General features: G+C 41.7%; 1 protein-coding gene across 11 annotated transcripts in view; it reads right to left on the reverse strand.

Annotated features, from left to right (window-relative positions):
* Window positions 1-22,283, reverse strand: part of NPAS3 (neuronal PAS domain protein 3) — a 1,210,843-nt gene that overhangs the window by 694,784 nt on the left and 493,776 nt on the right. For 9 of the 11 annotated variants that reach the window (XM_060261386.1, XM_060261385.1, XM_060261389.1 and 6 more), the window contains one exon: window positions 6,986-7,096. The exons of the other annotated variants lie outside the window; for them this stretch is intronic. In XM_060261386.1, the coding sequence (XP_060117369.1) occupies window positions 6,986-7,096 (111 nt within the window). The remainder of the gene's footprint in view (window positions 1-6,985; window positions 7,097-22,283) is intronic. 11 annotated transcript variants of the gene reach the window in all.

Genomic DNA, 22,283 nt, shown 5'->3' on the forward strand with positions numbered 1-22,283 from the left:
TACTGGACAGGATCCTAAGGAATAAAGGCAAAGCTCCACTAGTGAAGCAAAACTTTTCCTGCCTTGCCTATTTTATTATATTTTAATAGGACTAGGTTACTAATAATCTGTTCATCTGTCCTTAATGGATTGTGAATGATTCAGTCTGAAAGGTGAGAGCTCAATTACTTATTTTCTCTCTTTCTTTTTTGCCATCAAATCACAACTGATTTATGGCAACTCCTGGTGAGGTTTTCAAGGCAAGCGAATTTCAGAGGTGGTTTGCCATTGCCTGCCTCTGCATCATGACCCTGCTATTTCTTGGTGGTTTCCTATCCAAATATTGACCAAGGCTGAACCTGCTTAGCTTCTGAGAGCTAACAAGGTCAGGCTAGCCTGGGCTATCTATCTATCCTAGGACCAGTGTTTCCTCTAAGCTGAGTTAGTGTAAGCTAGCTCAAAGATTTTTCACCTCCAGCTCACACATTTTTGTTTTAGCTCAGGAAGGATGACCCCAGAGCACAATAATTTATGTAGTAACTCACAACTTTAATGCCTGTAGTTCATAACTTTAAATACCAGTAGCTCACAAAGTAGAATTTTTGCTCACAAGACTCTGCAGCTTAGAGGGAACATTGCCTAGGACAAAATTATTTCAGAAAAAGAATTACTTGGTGTTGTTGTTTCTAAAGAAAGCCCATCACAGCATCAGAATTCTACAGAATTCTTTATGCACTTTCCCCACTTCCCAAAAGCAGGTCAGATTTCAATTGGTTTATGCTTTTACACATGTTTTAAGGCAGTGGTCTTGCTTAGCAACTCTGTTTCTTTAAAGATGCTTTTGAATGCTTCCACTTCTGCTTTGACAAAATTGTTTCTTGGCTATTCTTCATGCACAACTTCTATCTATCACAACTTCTGCTATCACAACTTCTGCTTGAGTGAGCTTTTCTTGCTTAGACGTTTATGCCAGCTCTAGAACTATATTTTTGTCTTGGTTAAAATCTTTTTGATAGCAAAGTCACCATGCTTCTTCTCAAAAAGGATTACCTCTTTCCTGGATCTCTGAACATTTTGGTCAAAGCAGCCTCATTTTCTTTCTTAGCAACATCCCACTTTCCTTCCGTCTAGAATATCACATCTAGAAACTTAGTCTGTCATTTATTTAAGGGCTTTAAAATTAGTTGTCCTCATCCAGATTCCAGTTATTTTAATTTTGCTTTCTATCTGTTAATAGTACTTATTATGCTTAGTCATACCATCAAATAGCACTAGCTCTCATTTATATAAAACTGTGAATTTTCTTAATCATGTTATATACATTACCATAATAATATCTATTACTCCTGTAAGTCAATATTATTATCCCTATATTGAATATGGATCAATAAATCTGGCAGGCCATCTACTGTGTTCTTTGTAGCGGCAAGATCACTGGTTTTTAAGAGTTTATGAATTCTTAATAACTTTTACGGTGTTTTGTGTTTCCATTATGTTTTACTTTGTAAGCTACCTCAAGCAGGTTCTCTGGAGAAATGACATAGAAATTTTCTAAGTAAGAAAATTCAGCAATAAACTTGATACCAGGTGACCTTGCATCAGTCACACTCTCTCAGCCCAACCCACCTCACAGATTTGTTGTGAATCAAATGGAGAATCAAATGGAAAATTAGTGACATAGGTCACTTCAGGTTTAGCTAGGTGTCAGCTTCAATAATCTTCTCAGATGGATTCATTGATAAAAGCTTTATTAAAACTGAAGATTTTCTGGTCGCCGCACCTCAAAAAGGATATTATAGCATTGGAGAAAGTCCAGAAAAGGACAACTAGAATGATTAAAGGGCTGGAACACTTTCCCTATGAAGAAAGGTTGAAACGCTTGGGGCTCTTCAGCTTGGAGAAACGTCGCCTGAGGGGTGACATGATAGAGGTTTACAAGATAATGCATGGGATGGAGAAAGTAGAGAAAGAAGTACTTTTCTCCCTTTCTCACAATACAAGAACTCGTGGGCATTTGATGAAATTGCTGAGCAGTCAGGTTAAAACAGATAAAAGGAAGTACTTCTTCACCCAAAGGGTGATTAACATGTGGAATTCACTGCCACAGGAGGTGGTGGCGGCTAAAAGCACAGCCAGCTTCAAGAGGGGACTGGATAAAAATATGGAGCAGAGGTCCATCAGTGGCTATTAGCCACAGTGCGTGTGTGTGTGTGTGTGTATATATATAAAATTTTTGGCCACTGTGTGACACAGAGTGTTGGACTGGATGGGCCATTGGCCTGATCCAACATGGCTTCTCTTATGGTCTTATGTTCTCATGCATGGATATCTCTTGTCAGGATTAAGTATAATGGTAATGTCTCTACTTTTATATGCAAGCAATTAATGGTTAATGCTGAGCACTAACCTGCCCCGCCAGAATATCCCTGTTCAAACTTTTTTCCATCCAGGTGTCTCCCAGCAAACTATTTTCAGTACCTTCAAGGCCAGCTGGCCAGGAGGAGAAATCCTGGTGGAGAATGCAATTACTATGCCAACCTGATAAGCGTCCTGGCTGCAAAAGTAACATTTGTGCACAAAGCTAGCTAGCCACCCCTCATACAAAGCAATTAGGTATACAGAAAGAATGTAATACAATGTTGGAACAGACATATACAGATTCTAAGTAGACTTGATTAGGATGGCATGGAGAAAGATGAAGGTGAAGATCACTAGAGTTTAAGGGAATAGAGAATCCACTGTATCTTCAGCTAAGCAGATTTAAGTAGGAATACGATATCCAAGCAAAAAGAGTGGAAAGAGATTGGAAATATTAGTCAAAACAGTGAGCCTTTGTGGTGCCCTGATCAGAATGTTGGATTAGAATCAGGAGGACCCAGGTTCAAATCTCTACTCTGCCACTGAAGCTTTCTGTTTGACCTTTGGCTAGTCACACACTCTTGTCATAACATTCTCCATAGATGGGATGCTGTGAAAATATAACGGAGGACAGGAAACCATGCAAGTCTCTTTGAGTCCCCCCTGGAAAGAAAGAAGGGTTATTAGTAGGGTTTAATAGAGCCAGTTTGGTGCAGTGGTTAAGTGCACAGACTATTATCATGGAGAATTGTGTTTGATCCCCCACTCCTCCACATGCATCTGCTGGAATGACCTTGGGTCAGTCATAACTCTCTCAGAGCTGTTCTGTTCAAGAACAGTTCTTGGAGAGCTCTCTCAGCCCTACCTACAGGGTATCTGTTGCGGGGGTGGGGTGTGACAGGAAAGGAAATTGTAAGCTGCTCTGAGACTCCTTCAGGTAGTTAAGGGTGGGGTATAAATCCAATTTCCTCCTCCTCCTCCTTCTTCCTCCAAAGTCTCCCTCTATAGGGTGAGATGTCATGCTGGCAAATTAAACTGCCCATGGATCCACTGTGTCAGCAGACAGAGAAAAATAAAATTTAGAAAAAAAAACAATATGTCGCTTCCAAAGAAAACCAAGAAGTAAAATCATACTACTCTAGGAATACCAGAAACCCTATGATTTTAAGGCTGATGTCATGCCAGAAACTGTATTGTTTTATTATAGACTTTCTAGCAATCCCTAGAGAAGTGTGATGTCACATCCAGGTTTTCCCAAAAGTGATGCAATGCCACTGCACTGATGGCCCTCCATGCCCCTTGAGACTCCCACTGATAGCCAGAGGCTGCCAGGCAACCCTTGATGTAAATGAAGTAAATAAAGAGGAGAAGAAAGGAAGGGAATAATTATAAGTGATACTGCAGGCCAAATACATAATTAGATTACCAAAAGGGAAAACAAAAAGCATGAAGAGTGAAGAGTCAAAGATGTGAGCTCTGGAACACTCCAAAGTAAGACTAAGTTGAGGAGAGTGTGTGTTCGGTGCCATTAAGTTGCTTCCAGTTTATGGTGACCCTATGAATTAATAGGATCCAAAACACCCTATCATTAACTGCCTTGCAAACTGAGGGCTGCACCTTCCTTGATTGAGTCAACCTATCTCATTTTGGGTCTTCCTCTTTTGCTTCAACTTTTGTCTTCTCATAATGTGACCAAAGTACAATAGCCTCAGTTTAGTCATTTTAGCTCCTTGGGAGAGTTCAAGTTTGATTGGATCTAGAACCCACTTAGAGGGTTGCCAGGTCCAACTGGGGACTTTGGGGGGTGAAGCCAAGAGAGTTTCCCATTCCCTAGATAAATAAATAAAAACACACTAATGCAGTTCCCCTGAATAGTCTTCATTTCCTCATCCTCTTTTTTAACTTTCAAAGGCTTCCCTAGCAGCTGCATGTCTACGAAATGCAAGTGAAATTTGTCATACTCTCACAAGTCTCTTGCCATGGCTTTATTAAGGGATACACACACACAGCAGCCAAAATAAACACAGTTTGCAAGCCCACACTTTTGTGATCTCACTGGAGAAGTTTATTTATGGCAGTTGTTGAATGTAACAGTCTGCAGTATTTCAACCAACTTCTTCCGACTAATGCAGGAAAATGAAAGTAAGGAACAAAGCAGTCAAGGAGGTGGAATTTTCTTCCATCCCATAATCAGGTTCAAGTTTACTCTTTACTGTCGATTTTACTATGCAAACGACTTCTGAAATGAATGCAAGACAAATGAAGGGACCATGATCGATTACTTACTCACAGCTTAACACACTCACCGGGAAGAGCCATGTGGCTCTGCCAGCTTGTCCTGTCTGCACCCAGCTTTCCTCTTAATGAGATCTAAAGGCACACACACCTTCCAAAACACAAGAAGTTTCAAAGCTTATTCTAAAGCTGCCAATATTTAAAGGCACATGGTGCCAGATGGTTGGCAGTGGGGAGGAGCCTGCAAAACCAGGGGATCCTCCATCTGGACCTGGGGACAGGCAAGTCTACCCATTTGTTTGTCTTTTTACAGTCCATATTATCCATAAAACTCTCCTTCAACACCACATTTCAAATAAATAAACTTTCTATCTGTCAGCTTTCTTCATTGTCCATTTTTCACACTGATACATAGCAATGAGAAATACTATGGTATGAATTAATGTAATTCATACCATAATTTAATAACTTGGTTACCAGTGACACATCTTTTACACTTAAAATCTTTTCTAGATCCTTCATGGCTGCCCTTCCCAGTCTCAGTCTCCTTCTGATTTCTTGGTTATTGTCTCTCTTTTGGTTTATGATGGAGCCAATGAATAGAAAAGGAGAGACAGAGGGATTAATGGATTTAAAAAAAAAACCCTAATGTATAGGAGGGAATGCAGAAAAGGGACAGTGCCATCAAAGCCAAAACAATGATGATATTTAAGAAGCAGGGAGTGTCCAACTATATCAAATGCAAATAAAAAAGTCAAGGAGAATATGAAAAGGAACAGCTCCTGTACTGTAGCATAATAAAATCAGTAGAGTTTACAGAGTGGATTCTCAATAGGAAATAGAGGCTGAAAACCAGAAGAATGTGAGAAAGAAGATTATATATAGCTGATTTGCTAATCAAAAAGTGGCAACTCAGAAAACTGAGCAAGATACAGAAAGTATAAGCAGCATAAGACAATTTTGGACAATGACAGGGACTGGCTAGCTACCTTGAAGATTGACTACTCTGGATTTATCCCCCTCTCCAAGATCTGCCATCTTGCAAAATGGTGCTACAGGAAAATGGCTAGCTCTGTAACTAATACAATACTGTATCTGGCTTTATCAACCTCAAATGCATATTTTGACACCAACATGAGCATCCGATATGAATTTTAAATATCACAATAACCATATCTGCCGCTTTGGAAAATGGCAGCTACAATAAAAACATCCCAAAATTGGCATGTCTACCCAATAAAATTTTAAAGCAGTCATGCCCTGAAACACACTCAAAAATAAAATACTTTGTACTTTAAATCTGTAGAGATATATGGTGGATCCAGGACTACAATGTTCTGTAACTCTCTTCCTAAGGAGACTTCACTGTCCCCTTCTACTGCCATTTTATTGCCAATGGATGAAGACTGCTCCCCCCCCCACCTTCGGCATTCCCTTAGTGATTCCTCTTCCCTACCCAACATTTTATGTTTTGTGTGTATTTTAATTGTTTTATATGTATTCTGACTCTGGTTTTAAACTCTATTAAATTTTGTTTTAATGTGGTTTGTTTGGGATAGGGATTTATTTTAATGGTTTTATATAATATATTTTGTCATGTATGTTTCCAATTGTTAGCTGCCTGGGCAGTCCTTGTAAGGACAGAAAGGCAGGACATACATTTTGTAAATAAATAAAAATAAATAATACACACAACAACCAGGATGGTATTCTCTGTTTAAAAAAATAAATTTCCCAATTGATTAATACAGAAGAGTAACAAACTACAAACACAACAAGACAAATTTCAGAGCACCAACTGATCTTAACCCCAGATGCCTTTTCTCCTAGATGTTTAATGGTAGCCACTAAGAGTGCGTTCACCAATACTGTGTTTTGGAACTGGATTTCTGCTGTTCTTCCACAGTAAAAATCCATTTGCAAAATGCATTATTTACTATAGTGTGAACGCACCCTAAATCTCTTTTTCTGGTTCACAGCTTATACTCTTTAGTCACTGTGCTATAAAAGTTTTGTTCACTATTTAATAGATCAGGTATTTACAAATCTAATGCTCATCTGAAAAATGCTTATTTGCTGTGACCATGTTACTTCAAGCATTCTGTGTAATCATAATTGTTTTCCATAAATGCTAACCAGTTGTTTTTGCCCTTAGCTCTCTCCTAACAATTTTATCTATTGAATTTTTTTAGAACTAACTAGAGATGTTGTAAGTGAAGGTGAAATCACTCATCAGAACCTTTATTTCCTCTGCTTCTCTTGTTATTACTCATTCATACAATTCAATCTCACTCATGACCTAAAATACACTACCTAGCATTTATATTGATATTCAGCTTCCCTTTATACCCTTTTATATTTATATCCAATTGTTACTCCCTACTGTCTCTTGAATATTGTATTCTCTACTTACTTTTCTGATCCTTTGTATCTGTATTACTCTCTGCTTCTAGTTTTGGCCATGTTTCATTCATAGATCTCTCAGATTCATTTATCATTTCTTTTTTGCCTTCAGCTCCTGGACCTGCAATTTAAGAGTCCTAATTGTTAAACATCCATCTTACATAAACTTACCTCTAAACTTTCCTACTTTTACAAACGAATGAGCCATCACTTGACAAAAGACCAAATAACCTCAGTGATCCATTATACAACAGACCATATTTCAAAGTGAAATCACTAGGAGGAAAATCAAAGTGCCCAGTATTTTCTGAAAATTTTCCTTAGAGCTGCCTTACATACTATGAGAAATGCACTTCTGCATAGGGATACTCAAACACCCACCAGTTTGGCTCAGATCCTGCTCATCAGTTGTGAAGAGGGAACCGATTTTTTGATGATCAGTTTAATTGTTCACCAACCTGTTGCGGCTGTTCACCTTCCAACAGGGTAAGTTTGACCATTCAACGTATTCATAGTGAAATCTGCAGCATCACTACTTCTATGATCCATCGTTTCCTGCAGCACACTGAACAGGGAATGCACAGGCGTTCCAGTTACGTATAGCACACATTTATCTAGGATTTCTATTTTGAATGCTTTAAGGGGAAATGGAATAGCGCTCATATATCTGCTTCTTGCTTCTTCTTGTAACATGTGAAGCAGCCTTTAGCACACAAATCACCTTACCGACATTTACTACATGTAAGTGCAGTTTAACAAAGAAATTTATTTTTTACATTGTTGTAAATGGTTGTATTCTCTATTTCCACATTTTATTGAACACAGGAATGTTTCCAGTCATTGTAAATGGTAATATCTTTTTTCCTGAGTAGCCTTTATTACTTTTCCAAGCAATAAGGTATTTTGACAAAATTCAGTCCCAGTTTAAAAAAGTACTAGTTTGAGAGTCCATTCAGGATCAGTACATAAAGCCAAAGAGGCAGTGGGTGTTTCATGTAACAATGGAAATATCAACAATTGTTCACAGAACATTTCTGTGGAAATCTGGGCAACAAGTGATCTGTTCATAAGCTAAAGAACATACTGAAGTATAGAAAGCACAGTGAGAAGCGCTAAATATAAGCACTAGGTCAGGGGTGTCAAACTCATCTGTTTGAGGGCTGGATCTGACATAAATAAGACCTTGTCAGGCCCGGCCATGTTGGGCCGGGGCATGTGTGTGCCTATTTAAGATTAGGTAGCAGAGATATAAACTTTTTAAAGGACACAGACAAACATGATTAAAGATTTTTATTAAAAAAAAATACCCTTAAAATATAACATGCTTAAAATTACAGCACTTGTTGGTCTTAAAGGTGCTTTTTATGGTATTTCTTCCATGGGATCCAGGGAACCGGACAAAGGAAGCTCTGGCTCTTTCCCTCCCTCCCCAGAGGACCAGGAGGCAGAGGAGCCTCAACCAATGGAGAAAATAGAGGTTTTGGTCTGTAGCTCCTGATCCATTGAGCAAGCCTTGCAAAGCAAGCTGAGATGCAGAAGGAAGCAAGAGAGAGGGAGAGGGAAGAAGACAAGATCCAGTTGCTCGGGGGCCTGATGGGAACCCTCCAGGGGCTTGATTAGGGCCACATGTTTGACACCCCTGTTTGTTACACCAAGCATGAATAGAAAGAAAATAGCTTAATTTACTTGGAGCTTCGAGTCTCCAAGCAACAGATAGATGCAGGGTTAGGGTTGCCAATCCCCAGTTTTAATGTTTACATTGCACTTTAAAAAAAAATCACAATTATATTCTTTAAACTGATTATAAATTTGTTGCCAGTAATTTGTAGCCATGAACTTTTGAGGGTTTTTGTGGGCATTTATCTCATGGCTTCCTCTTGTTGTGTATGTAATCCCCAGTTGGGGGCAGGGGATCCCCTAGTTTGGAGGCCCTCCCCACACTTCAGGGTTATCAGAAAGTGGAGGGGGGGAGGGAAATATCCTCTAGGCAATCCATAAGGTGTATTTGAAAATTGTTCTGTGGGTATCTGGAACTCTGGAGGAGCTCTTTTTAAAGGTAGCTCTTTTTTAGGTAGCGGCACCAAATTTTTGGAATAGCACCTGGTGCCTCTCCTCAAACAATCCCCCACGTTTTAAAAAGATTGGACCAGGGGGTCCAATTCTATGAGCCCCCCAAAAGGTACCCCTACCATTATTTCCAATGGAAGGAAGACATTTAAAAGGAGTGCAGTCTCTTAAATTTGATGGCCAGAACTCCCTTCAGATCATGCTTGTTACAACCTTGCTCCTGGCTCCACCCCCAAAGTCCCCAGGTATTTCCTGAGTTAGACCTGGCAACCCAATGCAGGGTGGATCCACTGTTGTTAAATTATTTCAGCGAACTCCTCTTAACAACAACTATCAAAGTGGCTTCTGATATTATTTACTTATTTAATACGTTTTGATGCTGCCTTTCCATCTAATTAAGGTCCACAAGGCAGAGAATATTCACAAAATTATAACTTTGAGCAATTAAGATATATTTAAATTTATAAAATAATTTAATTAAAAGCACATAACAACACCAGAAGGAGGGCCAGTAACTGTTATTGGGGGTATGCTAGATGGGGGGGGCAATGTCTTCACCTGCTGGTAAAAGACAATAATAAAGGGAAACACAGAATTCTTTCTAGGGAGAGTTTCAAAGTTTGGTGCCACAACTCAGAATCCCTTTAATCAGGATGCCAGCTGTCTAGTTTCAGATGATGGAGGCAACTGGAATATGGCTTTTGCCCAAAGTGCACAGACAGGTAATGAAAAGTTAGTGAAAAGGATAAAAGTACCAATCCAAAAATTAGCAACATAAAACATCAAAAAATCATCACAATATCCTTTATCATAAAATGCCAAAAATAAATACTAGTCAAAGGGAAAGAAACACACACACACATTTAAAAAATGATTAGGAAAGCAATGCTCCCTTCTGGTTGAGTACAGAGTTAGATTCAAGGTTTTGGTTATGACCTTTAAGGCCTTGAGCAGTCTGGGACTGACATATCTACGGGACCACCTCCTCCACTATGTTCCTGGAACAGCTGTGAGCAAAGGCCCCCTTCAATTCTATAAACGGACATTGTGATCTCTGGCTTAGTGGGCAGGGTGCTTCAAAACGCGTAGAACTCTCAATCGTCTGCGCCAGGCATAGGCCTTGCCTGATCTATGCCAACTGTTTTCAGGGTTTCTATCATCCAAGCAGCAGTCATACAGTTGGATACCAACACAGCTACATGGACTCCCAGCTGACATCGCATTCCAGTCCCAGCTGCGGAACAGAAAGAAAGCTGTCCTGAGCTGTCTAGCTTCACGGTTTCAGCATAGCTGCTCCAGTCTCACTGTTCCAGCCTCCTGATGCAAGGGAAGCTGTTGCCTTGGCAAACAACAGCAGCTGTCACCCTCCTGTCCCTCTGGGAAGCCATAGGAGCAAAGTGGGAGACCCACATACACAGGGTGTATCTCGGACCATCAAGTTTGTTGTAAACTGCATCCTGCCAGTCATCCTAAGCCAGGGCACTGGGTAGTCTTTAAAAGGTCGAGCACACCTCTCCTCTGGTGTGCTTTGGACAGTCACTCTACTCCATTGTCTGAATCCTCCCCCTAAACCTGATCAGTTTCAGGCCACCAATAGCAGGATGCACAGGCCGTACCTTCCTCCCCCATTTCCTTTTTTGTTGCTATTGGAGCTTCAGACGAAGACGACAATAGGCATAGTATCCCCTTGTCTGTGTTTTATCCCTATGTTACCCCTATCAATTTCATATCTATTTTCCTAGGTCTGTATGATTTTATTGCCTTGTATGTGTGTTCTATTTTTCTAATAAAATCCAATTATTTTATTTAATTAGTCTCCTCCTTATTTAAGAGCCAGTTTCCAGAGGTCATCTCCTGTATACATTGGTTCTGTATCCCACTGAGCCATAGTTGCCCACCTTTTAAATTCCTCAACCTCTTATTAAGGGCATTTTGGCTTACAGAGCATTACGCTCAACTGGTTGAAATCTACTAGTGATCCTCAGCTCCAAAGAGGTCCAACTGTCCTCAACTAGGGCCAGGACTTTCTCAGTTCTGGCCCCAACATGGTGGAAATATCACATTAGGGTCCTGTGGGATCATTTACAATTCTGCAGGACCTGTAAAACAGAGATGTTCTGCCAGGCTTTTGCTTGAGGACAGCGAATGTTGCTGGGCTGACACCCCCTCTTCCCTCCACTTAAGGGGGGGACTGCTCCCAATGCCTAGAAAGCAGAATTACAGCACATTATAAAGAATGTCTATTGGGTTGCAACTGCTTTTAATTCAGCAGTTTTATTGATTTTATGTGTATTTTTTGTTATACATTGCCTAGAGCCCGGCATTGGCCAGGATGAGGCTATTCACAAATTTAAATGATGATGATGATGATGATGATGATGATGATGATGAGGATGATGATGATGATGGTGATGATGATGATGATGATGATGATGATGATGATGATGACGGATAGATAGATAGATAGATAGATAGATAGATAGATAGATGATAGATAGATAGATAGATAGATAGATAGATAGATAGATAGATAGATAGATAGATAGATAGATAGATAGATAGATAATTGTCATCTAAAGCTTACAAGTCAGGCAGCAGGCACACAGCCAAAACTATACAAAGACACTAAGCGCCACAAAAAGACCTGAACATTCACCTATAGGTATTTCTGGAACTGGAACCATTTCTGGAGCTGGCCAACCAGACAGGAATCAAATTCCCAAGTTGCAATACTTTTATAACCCATCTCAACCAAATGTCCAGAAAGATAATATGTCTGATGCTATCAAAAGCTACTGAGAGATCCATAAAAACCAACAGACTCTTCTCTGCCTCACAGTACTGGCCATTATACATGCTGATTATGCTGGACTGAAATGCATTTCTGATAATCCATTCACAAAGTTGTCTATAACCTCATATTGAAAAACTGAAGTTCACCTTAGCAACTGCAGCCAGACTAGTCTCCATTAACATTCTGATACTGGCCTGAGAAACTAGTGTAGTCTATAGGGGTGTAGCTAGGATTTTTAAGATGAGGGGGCACCAGCATTTTTAAAAAGCCTCTCCCACTTAAAAATTCTATGCTCACCCACCTTCTCTCCAGGCCTCAGCCTCTGCCGTGGATGAGGTCACCCCCACCAGTGATTCAAATCACATGGGACGGCCGGCAGAAGTAGCTGGCCAGCCTCCCTGCACCATTAAAAAACCCCGCCAACTAGCTGGTCGCAGGGGCTTTAAATCGTGCAGGAAGGCATGTGGCTGCTTCTGCTGGCTCTGCAGTGCGATCCAAATCACTGGTGAGGGAAGCCCTCAAGCCTTGGTGGAGGTGCGGAGGGAAGGCTGCAGGTCTTCGCTCTCTGCTACTGAGGCTTGAAGGCCACCCCACCGGCACTCCAAATCGCATAGGATGGCCAGCAAAAGCAGCTGCATGCCTCCCCGTGTGATTTATTGCACAAGGGCAGCCCCCTCACTCCCATGATCCAAGTTACGTGGGACGGGCGGCAGGAGCAGCCACCAATCTCCCTGCATGCTTTAAAGATCCCACCAACCAGCTGGCTGGAAGGGCCTATAAACTGTGTGGGGATGTTGGCAGCTGCTCCTGTCATCTCTCCTGTGTGATTTGGATTGTGGGGGTGGGAGGAGGCTGTGGCAGAGGCCGCAGCGGTGGTGGGGAATGAAGGCTACCAGTTGGATGTTAATCACCCTTTGGGTGAAGAAGTACTTCCTTTTATCCGTTTTAACCTGACTGCTCAGCAATTTAATTGAATGCCCACGAGTTCTTGTATTGTGAGAAAGGGAGAAAAGTACTTCTTTCTCCATCCTATGCATAATCTTGTAAACCTCTGTCATGTCACCCCGCAGTCGACGTTTCTCCAAGCTAAAGAGCCCCAAGCGTTTTAACCTTTCTTCATAGGGAAAGTGTTCCAACCCTTTAATCATTCTATTTGCCTTTTTCTGCACTTTTTCCGATGCTATAATATCCTTTTTGAGGTGCGGTGACCAGAATTGTACACAGTATTCCAAATGAGACCGCACCATTGATTTATACAGGGGCATTATGATACTGGCTGATTTGTTTTCAGTTCCCTTCCTAATAATTCCCAGCATGGCGTTGGCCTTTTTTATTGCAATTGCACACTGACATTTTTTAGTGAGTTGCAATTCTATTTGTGAAACATCACAGCTTCTTTCTCCATCCTATGCATAATCTTGTAAACCTCTGTCATGTCACCCCGCAGTCGACGTTTCTCCAAGCTAAAGAGCCCCAAGCGTTTTAACCTTTCTTCATAGGGAAAGTGTTCCAACCCTTTAATCATTCTATTTGCCTTTTTCTGCACTTTTTCCAATGCTATAATATCCTTTTTGAGGTGCGGTGACCAGAATTGTACACAGTATTCCAAATGAGACCGCACCATTGATTTATACAGGGGCATTATGATACTGGCTGATTTGTTTTCAGTTCCCTTCCTAATAATTCCCAGCATGGCGTTGGCCTTTTTTATTGCAATTGCACACTGACATTTTTTAGTGAGTTGCAATTCTATCTGTGAAACATCACAGCAAACGTATGAGTTCTCTGAATCAGCATCATCAAGAGCAAGACAGAGAACACAACCTGCAACAGCTGGGCAACTTTCCACAAACACAGTAATAGTAGAGAAATCAGGATGCTTTCGTATCACCAATATTATAGAGTTGTGCTTTAGCCCCTATCTGAATATACTGATTACAAGTTTTACTCTATTTGTGGTCTGTCAACTCACTTCTTAGTCTCTAGCTATTCAGTAAACCTAGGAGATGGAGAGAAAGTGTCCATGTACCATCATAACAACCAGTCAAGCAACACCATCTAGTCTCTCCTTACTCTAGGAGACTTCACTGGAATAGGTTGCTCCTCTGGGAAGGTAGGACAGCCAGGAAATGAGAAAAATAGTAAGTACACAAGCATGCTACAGGATAAAGGCCGATCTAGCCCTGTATCTGTTTCAAACCAGAAATCTGGGAATACACAAGCAGAACAAGAAAATAAGTTTTCCCCCATATGCCATCTGATCATGGAATTATGTTATTCATCAACATGAAAGAGCCTACATTCTATAAATATTTTTCCACAATGGCATACCATAGATGGTTGAAGACTGCCCTATCTTGCCAAGTTAAATAGGAGTCACACAGGCTGACACTGAAAAATATGAGAAGAAGAAAAAGAAGAACACTAGTATTCAACTGCATAGCTATATAAGTATTGATAAAAGTTGAGTATTGCATATATTCTAACGACAGTCGTAAAATAAAGTTAGCTTAATTTATGCGAAAAAGAAAAACCTGTTTATTTTATAAGCTTAATGAACATAACATTAAAAACTGGCAATAAGAGCAATTGTCAGCAAAGGACAAATATGGTATCAAACCAGAGCATTGCGCAGCTGTAAGAGCCCATGATAACATTAACCCATAACTCTGTTTCTCTGTTATTGCAAAATGACAATATTGTTTTCAGTCAATTTTTCTTAACCAGATTGACAGAATTACAGGTTGACATTACTGTGAAATTTTATGATGTATTGTGTTCATTGTGCCAGTTTGATTAGCCTTGATTGACAGCTGGTACCTGCATAGCAAGTTAAATATTTCAGGAAAAAAATTAAACCTACAGCATACACATCTCTAAGTACTAACAGAAACATACCAATAATGACAAGCAACAAGAAAGATAGTAACAACAACAAAAAGTGCTATAGGAAAATGGGATATTTTAACCAGTTTACATTTTCACTAATAGTTATAGAATCTATAACCTTTCGAACATATCATAGGACTCTGAAAAGGTTTGCCAATAGAAGTATGTATTCTAAAAATGGTATCATGTGTTACTATGATATGATATTATAACTGTTAAAATGCAATTCAACCACTGTAGTACAAAGAATCAACATTTTATTATGCTAAAAATAATGCTTTCAATGCCCATCTGTCACTTGAGCTGAAGCAGAGTGCTTAGCAAACTTGGATTCCATTTTTGTTCCTTAGTTCCCTGAATAGAGTAAAACCTTGGTTAAGTACTGAAAAAGGGGTTTCTGTATGTCAAAAATGAACTCAGATCACAAGGCATCTGCATGCTGACATATATAGACTATAATTTAGAAGAACCTTCTCAATTTTTTCATTAATATGGTGATGGCACCTGGCTTTATATCTCATTATCCAAATCACTTGGTGATTCTACAGTGATCTAGAAGTCATGCCTTACTTCTGTGATTAATTGGCTAAGGGTGTTAAAACTGAATCCTGATAAGACAGAGGTAATGCTGGTTGGGCAGGTGGAGGGCTTGAAGGACTCTGTGCTCCCAAATTCCAATGGGTTCTAGCTGATTTTCTCTGATGCAGTTAAGAGCCTTGAGGTTCTATTGGAAGGAGGCAGAAAGATCCATTTTGCAAGTGGAATGCCCACTCACGGTTATTAGGATTCAGCCCTAAAACAAATTTACACATTTTACTAGACACTTTCAGCATTCTGAAATATGAAACTGTCTGCTGGATTATACACATCAGGTTTAGACCACCACCACACACACACATAATGTTCCTGGTACTTTGCTGGGAAATGAAATAATTCAGTGCTTGGTACTTTGCTGGGTAATTAAATAATTCACTTCCATTTTCATTGTGTTAAATTTTCTTTAACAAAAAAGTAGAACTGTTCCCATTAAAGATCAGCAGTTGCAAATTCTGCAGCTGACACTTCTCAAATCTAATTCTCTGGAAAAGAGGGGAGGGGAATGACAAAATTAAATCAGAAGTGGCACTAAATCTTCCAGTTTCTCTCAAAGGTTGCTTTTAAGTCACTGCACACAAAAAGTGAGAAAAAGTAAGTGACACAACAAAACATCTTAATTCATTTCTGCTTAACTTCTGTACATTCATGATATAATTGTTTATAACACTGTGAACCTATTTCCGGGGAGGTTCACCCATGCCTGTTCTCTCTTTACCCCCATGGACACAATAGCCTTGGTTGAATAAACTTGTGGACTACAGGAAATTGGTATTGCCTTCATCTATAAAACCCTGTTGGATGAACTTCCTTATCCGGCTGTGACATCCTTAAAAGGCTTCTCTTTCCCAGTCAGAGCCAAGAATCATTTAGCCAGCACTCTGAGCTATTTCGGAATACAATATATGGAAAAATTTATTCCAGCGTTATTTCTGTATCTAAGGAAGTGAGAATGCTCTGATGAAGAAATATAGATTAACCTCCAGAAGAGCCATGGGGAAAATAGCCTCTTCTGCTCTAGTGCACAAGAGGTTCAGAAAGAATATCAGAGTACAATTATAAGAAACATGATTTTGAAAATGGTGAGGAGAAGGAGATATGCTTCCTCTCCTGAATACAGAATCAGGAATGATATGTAAACTACACTGGGCTTGAGCATGCAGGAAGTTACTGAAAGTTACTTAAAAACTTATTATAGATAGGTTCCCCCCTCCCCAATCATCAGTATTGCAAATATGCTGTGTCCTTTAGTTCGTTCTTTCTTTCTTTTTCTCCACTGTTCTCTACAAGAAAGAAAGAAAGAAAGAAAGAAAGAAAGAAAGAAAGAAAGAAAGAAAGAAAGAAAGAAAGAAAGAAAGAAAGAAAGAAAGAAAGAAAGAAAGAAAGGAAGGAAGGAAGGAAGGAAGGAAGGAAGGAAGGAAGGAAGGAAGGAAGGAAGGAAGGAAGGAAGGAAGGAAGGAAGGCACGCCACTGGAAAGATGACCAAGAGAAGAAGCACTGTGCTGTGTTTGGATTCTCTGTGATCTATTATGCTGCAGAAAATATGCCTATGCTCACTAAGTATTCAAGGGGAATAATCCACATACTGAACCGTCAGTGTCTCTGTAACAACTCTGTGATGTTGGTTGGGCCATGCACTCTTAATTTCAGGCATGGATTTAATTTCAGTTCTCCATTTTCTTAGTCTAACACTCTGTGACTGTAACCACTATATCAACTTGGTTCTTCTTTTTTTTAGCCCTTCATCTGATGCTTATTAGCATAATTTCAATTCCAACCTGTAATTGACAAGTCATATGAATCAAATGTTTGTTCAGTAAATTAATTAAATTACCTTATTAATTTAGTACAGTTTTAGTTCACCTTTCTTTGCAGTCATACAGTGGATTTGCTAGCAATAAGGGAACATTAAGGGGACAGACAGACAGATACAGGCCCGTAGCTATGAGGAGGCCTGTGGGGGCACAGCCCCCAGACTTCTGGGTGAGGCCCCCTGACTGGAGGCCCCAAGCAGCCCCGGGGCCTCTGCCATGGTTTTGGGGGCTGCCACTGGCCCCGTGAGCATTTGGCAGGCGAGGGTAGAAGCAGTTCCAGCCTCCCACTGGAGTTAAAGGGCCCTCAATCAGCTGTTTCGCGGGCCCTTTAACTAACACAGGGACTGGGGCTACTTCTGCCTCCAGCCATGCGCACTATTTTAATGGTGGGGAAGGAAGGGATGATGGTGGTGGGGAAAGCAGCAGGGAGAGGAGAGGAGGGAAGGGAAGCTCTTCCTTGCCTGCCCCTCGCCACCACCCTCCCTTCCCCACCATTAAAATAGCACTGCAGGGCTGGAGGCAGAAGCAGCCTCAGCCCCCGTGCTAGTTAAACGGCCCATGAAACAGCTGATCATCAGGGCTTTTAATTGGCGGGGAGGTGGGGGGCTGCTGTCAGAACTTGTAACTTTCTCTGCCTATTGTTAGCCAAACTGTTATCTCGTAGCTCTAGCACTGCAGTTCTCTAATAAAGATTCTATACTTTGCAACAAGTCTTGGAATCGTCTGAAGTTCATCCCAGTTCTGACATTATAACAGTAATTCATGAAATTCATGAACACCCCTGGTGCCCCTTGCAGTTCGAATACCTAGTTATGCCTTTCGGACTGCAAGAGGCACCAGGGGTGTTCATGAATTTCATAAATGAAGTACTGCGGAAATATTTGTATAAGGGGGTGGTGGTGTACCTTGATGACATCATTATTTATTCGAAAGATCTCGAATCGCATGTGCCGCTAGTACATAAAGTGTTAACCACCCTGTATCAGAACAAATTGTATGCCAAACTGTCCAAATGTGAATTTAACAAAACGGAACTAGACTACCTGGGGTTCTGAGTGTCGGGGGAGGGACTGGCCATGGACCCTGCAAAGATCCAAGCCGTATTAGAGTGGGAACCTCCCCGAACCCGACGGCAGCTCCAATCTTTCATCGGGTTCGCAAATTTTTACCGCGGGTTCATAAAGGGGTTCGCCCAGGTCATGCTCCCACTCACCGAGCTCCTAAAAACCAAAGGGAAAGGGGAGGAGGCAAAAAAGCCCGGGGCACGCCTAATCTGGTCGCCCGAGTGCCACCAAGCTTTCAATGAGCTCAAACAGCTATTCACCTCCGAGCCGATACTTGCCCATCCAAACGAACTAAAACCCTTCGTGGTGCAATGCGACGCCTCCGACGTCGCCGTAGGAGCCATATTAATGCAAAAAAATGATGAGGGGGAACTCCGGCCCTGCGCCTATATTTCCCACAAATTTTCCAATGAACAAAGGAATTGGTCAGTGTGGGACAAAGAAGCATTCGCAGTCACGTTTGCCCTAAAAACCTGGCGATCCTGGCTAGAGGGGGCCCAGGTCCCTTTTGAAATTTGGACTGATCACAAAAACCTCGAAGCCCTCACCGGCCGCTGCAAACTGACCGCAAAGCAAATCCGCTGGGCGGGGTTTTTTGCCAAATTCGACTTCGTGCTGAAACACATCCCCGGCACGAAAAACTTCTTGGCTGACGCGCTATCGCGCATGCCACAGCACGAAAGCCAAAGAGAGGAGATAGTTGACTCCCTCATCCCCCCCTCGGCTGTCGTCGGAGGAGTGACCACCCGGTCGGGGAAACAAACCGGCACCCCCGACCCTCAGCAAAAAGAGCGCTTTGCCATCGAGACTGAATTAGAAGGAAACAACCGCCCCGAGGGCCTCGAAAAGGGGGAGGGGGGACTTTGGTTCCATAAAGGGAAAATCTACGTGCCTAAAAGCCGGAGAAAAACCGTTTTAGAGCAATGCCACTCCAGCCGCATAGCAGGGCACTTTGGGTACGTGAAAACACTTAATTTACTCAACAGACAGTTCTGGTGGCCCAAACTGAAAAGGGACGTGTCCGAATTTGTGGTCGCCTGCCCCACCTGCATCATGTCAAAACGGAGGGGGGGGAAACCGCCTGGGCACTTAGTCCCCCTCCCTACAGCGAGCCGCCCTTGGGCCGTCGTCTCCATGGATTTCATAGTCGAACTCCCACCCTCCCAAGGGAAGACAGTGATTCTTGTGGTGGTAGATACATTCTCAAAGCAAGCCCACTTCATCCCCTGTAAAAAACTCCCCACCGCAAAGAAATTGGCACAGATATTTTTTAACCACGTGGTCCGTCTCCACTCGTTCCCGGACAAGGTCATTAGCGACCGTGGGCCGCAGTTCGTTGCCAACTTCTGGCGGGAGTTCTGTAAACTCGCCGGCATCGAGCAGGGGCTTAGCTCCGCCTACCACCCCCAGACAGACGGACAGACTGAGAGGGTTAACGGGCTTCTGGAGCAGTACCTCAGATGCTATATAAATTACCAGCAGACGAATTGGGTAGAATTGCTCCCCTTTGCGGAGTACGGCTACAACAACAGCCTCCACAGCTCCACGAAGACCTCCCCCTTCCAAATTGTCAATGGTTACGAAGGGAAACCCTTCCCAACTCTCCCTCTACCATCGGGAGCCCCAGACCCCACTTCATGCGAACAGTGGTGGGAGGGAATGCGTAAGGGGTGGAAGGTAATTCAAGAAAACCTGGAGGAGGCGAAGGAAGAGTACAAACGGCACTTTGACAAAAAGCACGCCCCTCAATGGGAGTTGAAGGAGGGGGAGACAGTATTTCTGTCAACCAAAAATCTCCCCCTCCCTCAAGGCTGCCGCAAACTGGCCTCCAAATATCTAGGACCCTTCAAGATTAAAAAGGTTATCAATAAGGTGACCGTAGAACTGGAACTGCCCAAATTACTGAGTAAGATCCACCCTGTGCTTCATTGCAGCCTGCTTCGCAAAGATCCTGGAGCCACATCCTATCACCCTCGCCCTCCAGAACCACCTCCTACTCGAGTGAGGGGCCAGAGCCACCATGAAGTTCAGGAAATCCTAGATTCCAAGATCCAGCGGGGGGTTCTGTACTATCTTATCAGGTGGAAGTACTTTCCCCCAAGCTGTGATGAATGGGTGAAAGCCTGTGATGTATCCGCTCCACAATTGCTCAAAAAATTCCACCTACTGTACCCACACAAGCCCAAGGCGAAGAGCTTGTAACCTAACCCTAACCCAGAATATATAGTCTAAGCAATTAACACAAGTGCCTTGCAAATATTCCAAATACTTTGTGCTCGCTGAAGGGGAACAGATAGGCTCTGGTCAACAACCCCAGGTGCCCTTTGAAGCCGGGCCGGTTGGCCTTCGAGATGGGAGAGCATCCTCCCTCCTGATAACAAGGCTGGGAAAGGAGACGCTTGTCTGTAACCCGTGTGAATAATCGTTTTATTATACTTTTGCTGAAGGCATAAAATGCCGGGCTCGGCATTACTGTTATCTCGTAGCTCTAGCACTGCAGTTTTCTAGATAGATAGAAAATTTGTTTTTAAAATCTCTTTGGAATGTCACAATTAGGCTACTCAGGGTAGGGTTGCTGACTTTGAGATAGTGACTGGAGATCTCCTGCTATTACAACTGATCTCCAGGTGACAGAGATCAGTTCACCTGGAGAAAATGGCTACTTTGGAAGGTGAACTCCACTGAATTCCCTCCCTTCACCAGATCCTACCCTTCTCTGACTCCAGCCCCAAAATCTTCAGATATTTCCCAACCTGTAGCTGGCAAACCTAACTCAAGGTGAATAGCATGACACTGAAACTTTTCCCATTTGCCTCTTTTTGTCTAGTTGACTTGATCAGCTATGTGTTTGCTCAACACAGCATTTAACACTTTGCTACTCAAAGCATAACAAGACATATCAGCCCCTGGAAACAATTTTGGTCTAAAGATGAACCATTTGGATATAGTCAGTTGAAATTATGACTAAATAATCACTGAATAAATTCTGGGGAGTATCCAAATGCCTGTCATTTTCAGATCATGTATAAGAAAAAAGAAAATATTTCTTAGTCATTATGATAATCTGATATGTTTCGAAGTTAGCTTTCTGGTTTTTGCCAAGTTGAGAAGGTTTCTGTCCAAATCATGTTACTATATTTCTTTTCATGGATTTTCTATATGATTAAATAGTGCAGAGAGGAAAGTAAAATAAATCTTCCTGGAAATTGTTTCTTCCTTGACAGAAAGAGAAACCATATTTGCAGTATTTACTCCACAGAGACTAGACTGGTGGTACAAAACTATACAGCATCATACCTTGAAAATGCATATTCTAAAAACAAAACAAAAATGCTTACAGTCAAAACAAGAACAGGATGTGGCCACTGATGTGAGTGCAACCTTTCATTGAAACTGATGTTCTTCAATTGCAGTGAACATCCTTGCATCATGACCTTTGTGCCTCTGCAGAGCATGAGGTACCAGCTTCCCCCTCCCCAAGCAGGACATACACCTAAATAGACAGAACCTCAACTTTCTGCAGTTCATCCCTAGCATGACACAGCAGACTAAAATACACCTGTTGAAAGGAAGAAGGGCAGATTATATGACTGCACTGATGACTACTTTAAGAAACCAACCTGTTCTTCTTAATGGTCTCTGTGCAAGCACAGTACAAGCCAAGAGATCAGCAAGCTGGCCTAACCTAGATGTAGGAACAAGTGAGATTATAAGTAGATAAATTTGAGCATTGCTTTGCTGAAAGTTCTCTCTGCTCAGGCTCTCATATCAATGGCATAATGTATGACAAAGCAAAAAATTGTGACAAGGTAGATCCTCTGCACAGGATGCTCCGCATCCTCTGCATGCTCCTTTTGGAAACTGCCTGATGATGTTCCTGATTCAGTGGACATAGAACCCCCAACTGGCAGTATCCCATGGTAGCAATGATTAACTGTGTATGATGGAGAGAGATTTGTCTCTGTGTCACAGGCAATGAAAGTATGTATTCCAGGCAAGAATTCTTGGAGAGGAGTGACAAGTGGAGTGCCTCAAGGATCTGTCCTGGGGCCTGTATCTTTATAACATCTTTATAAACTATTTGGA

The sequence above is a fragment of the Heteronotia binoei genome, chromosome 21 (assembly GCF_032191835.1).
Source record: "Heteronotia binoei isolate CCM8104 ecotype False Entrance Well chromosome 21, APGP_CSIRO_Hbin_v1, whole genome shotgun sequence".
Taxonomy (NCBI): Eukaryota; Metazoa; Chordata; class Lepidosauria; order Squamata; family Gekkonidae; genus Heteronotia; species Heteronotia binoei.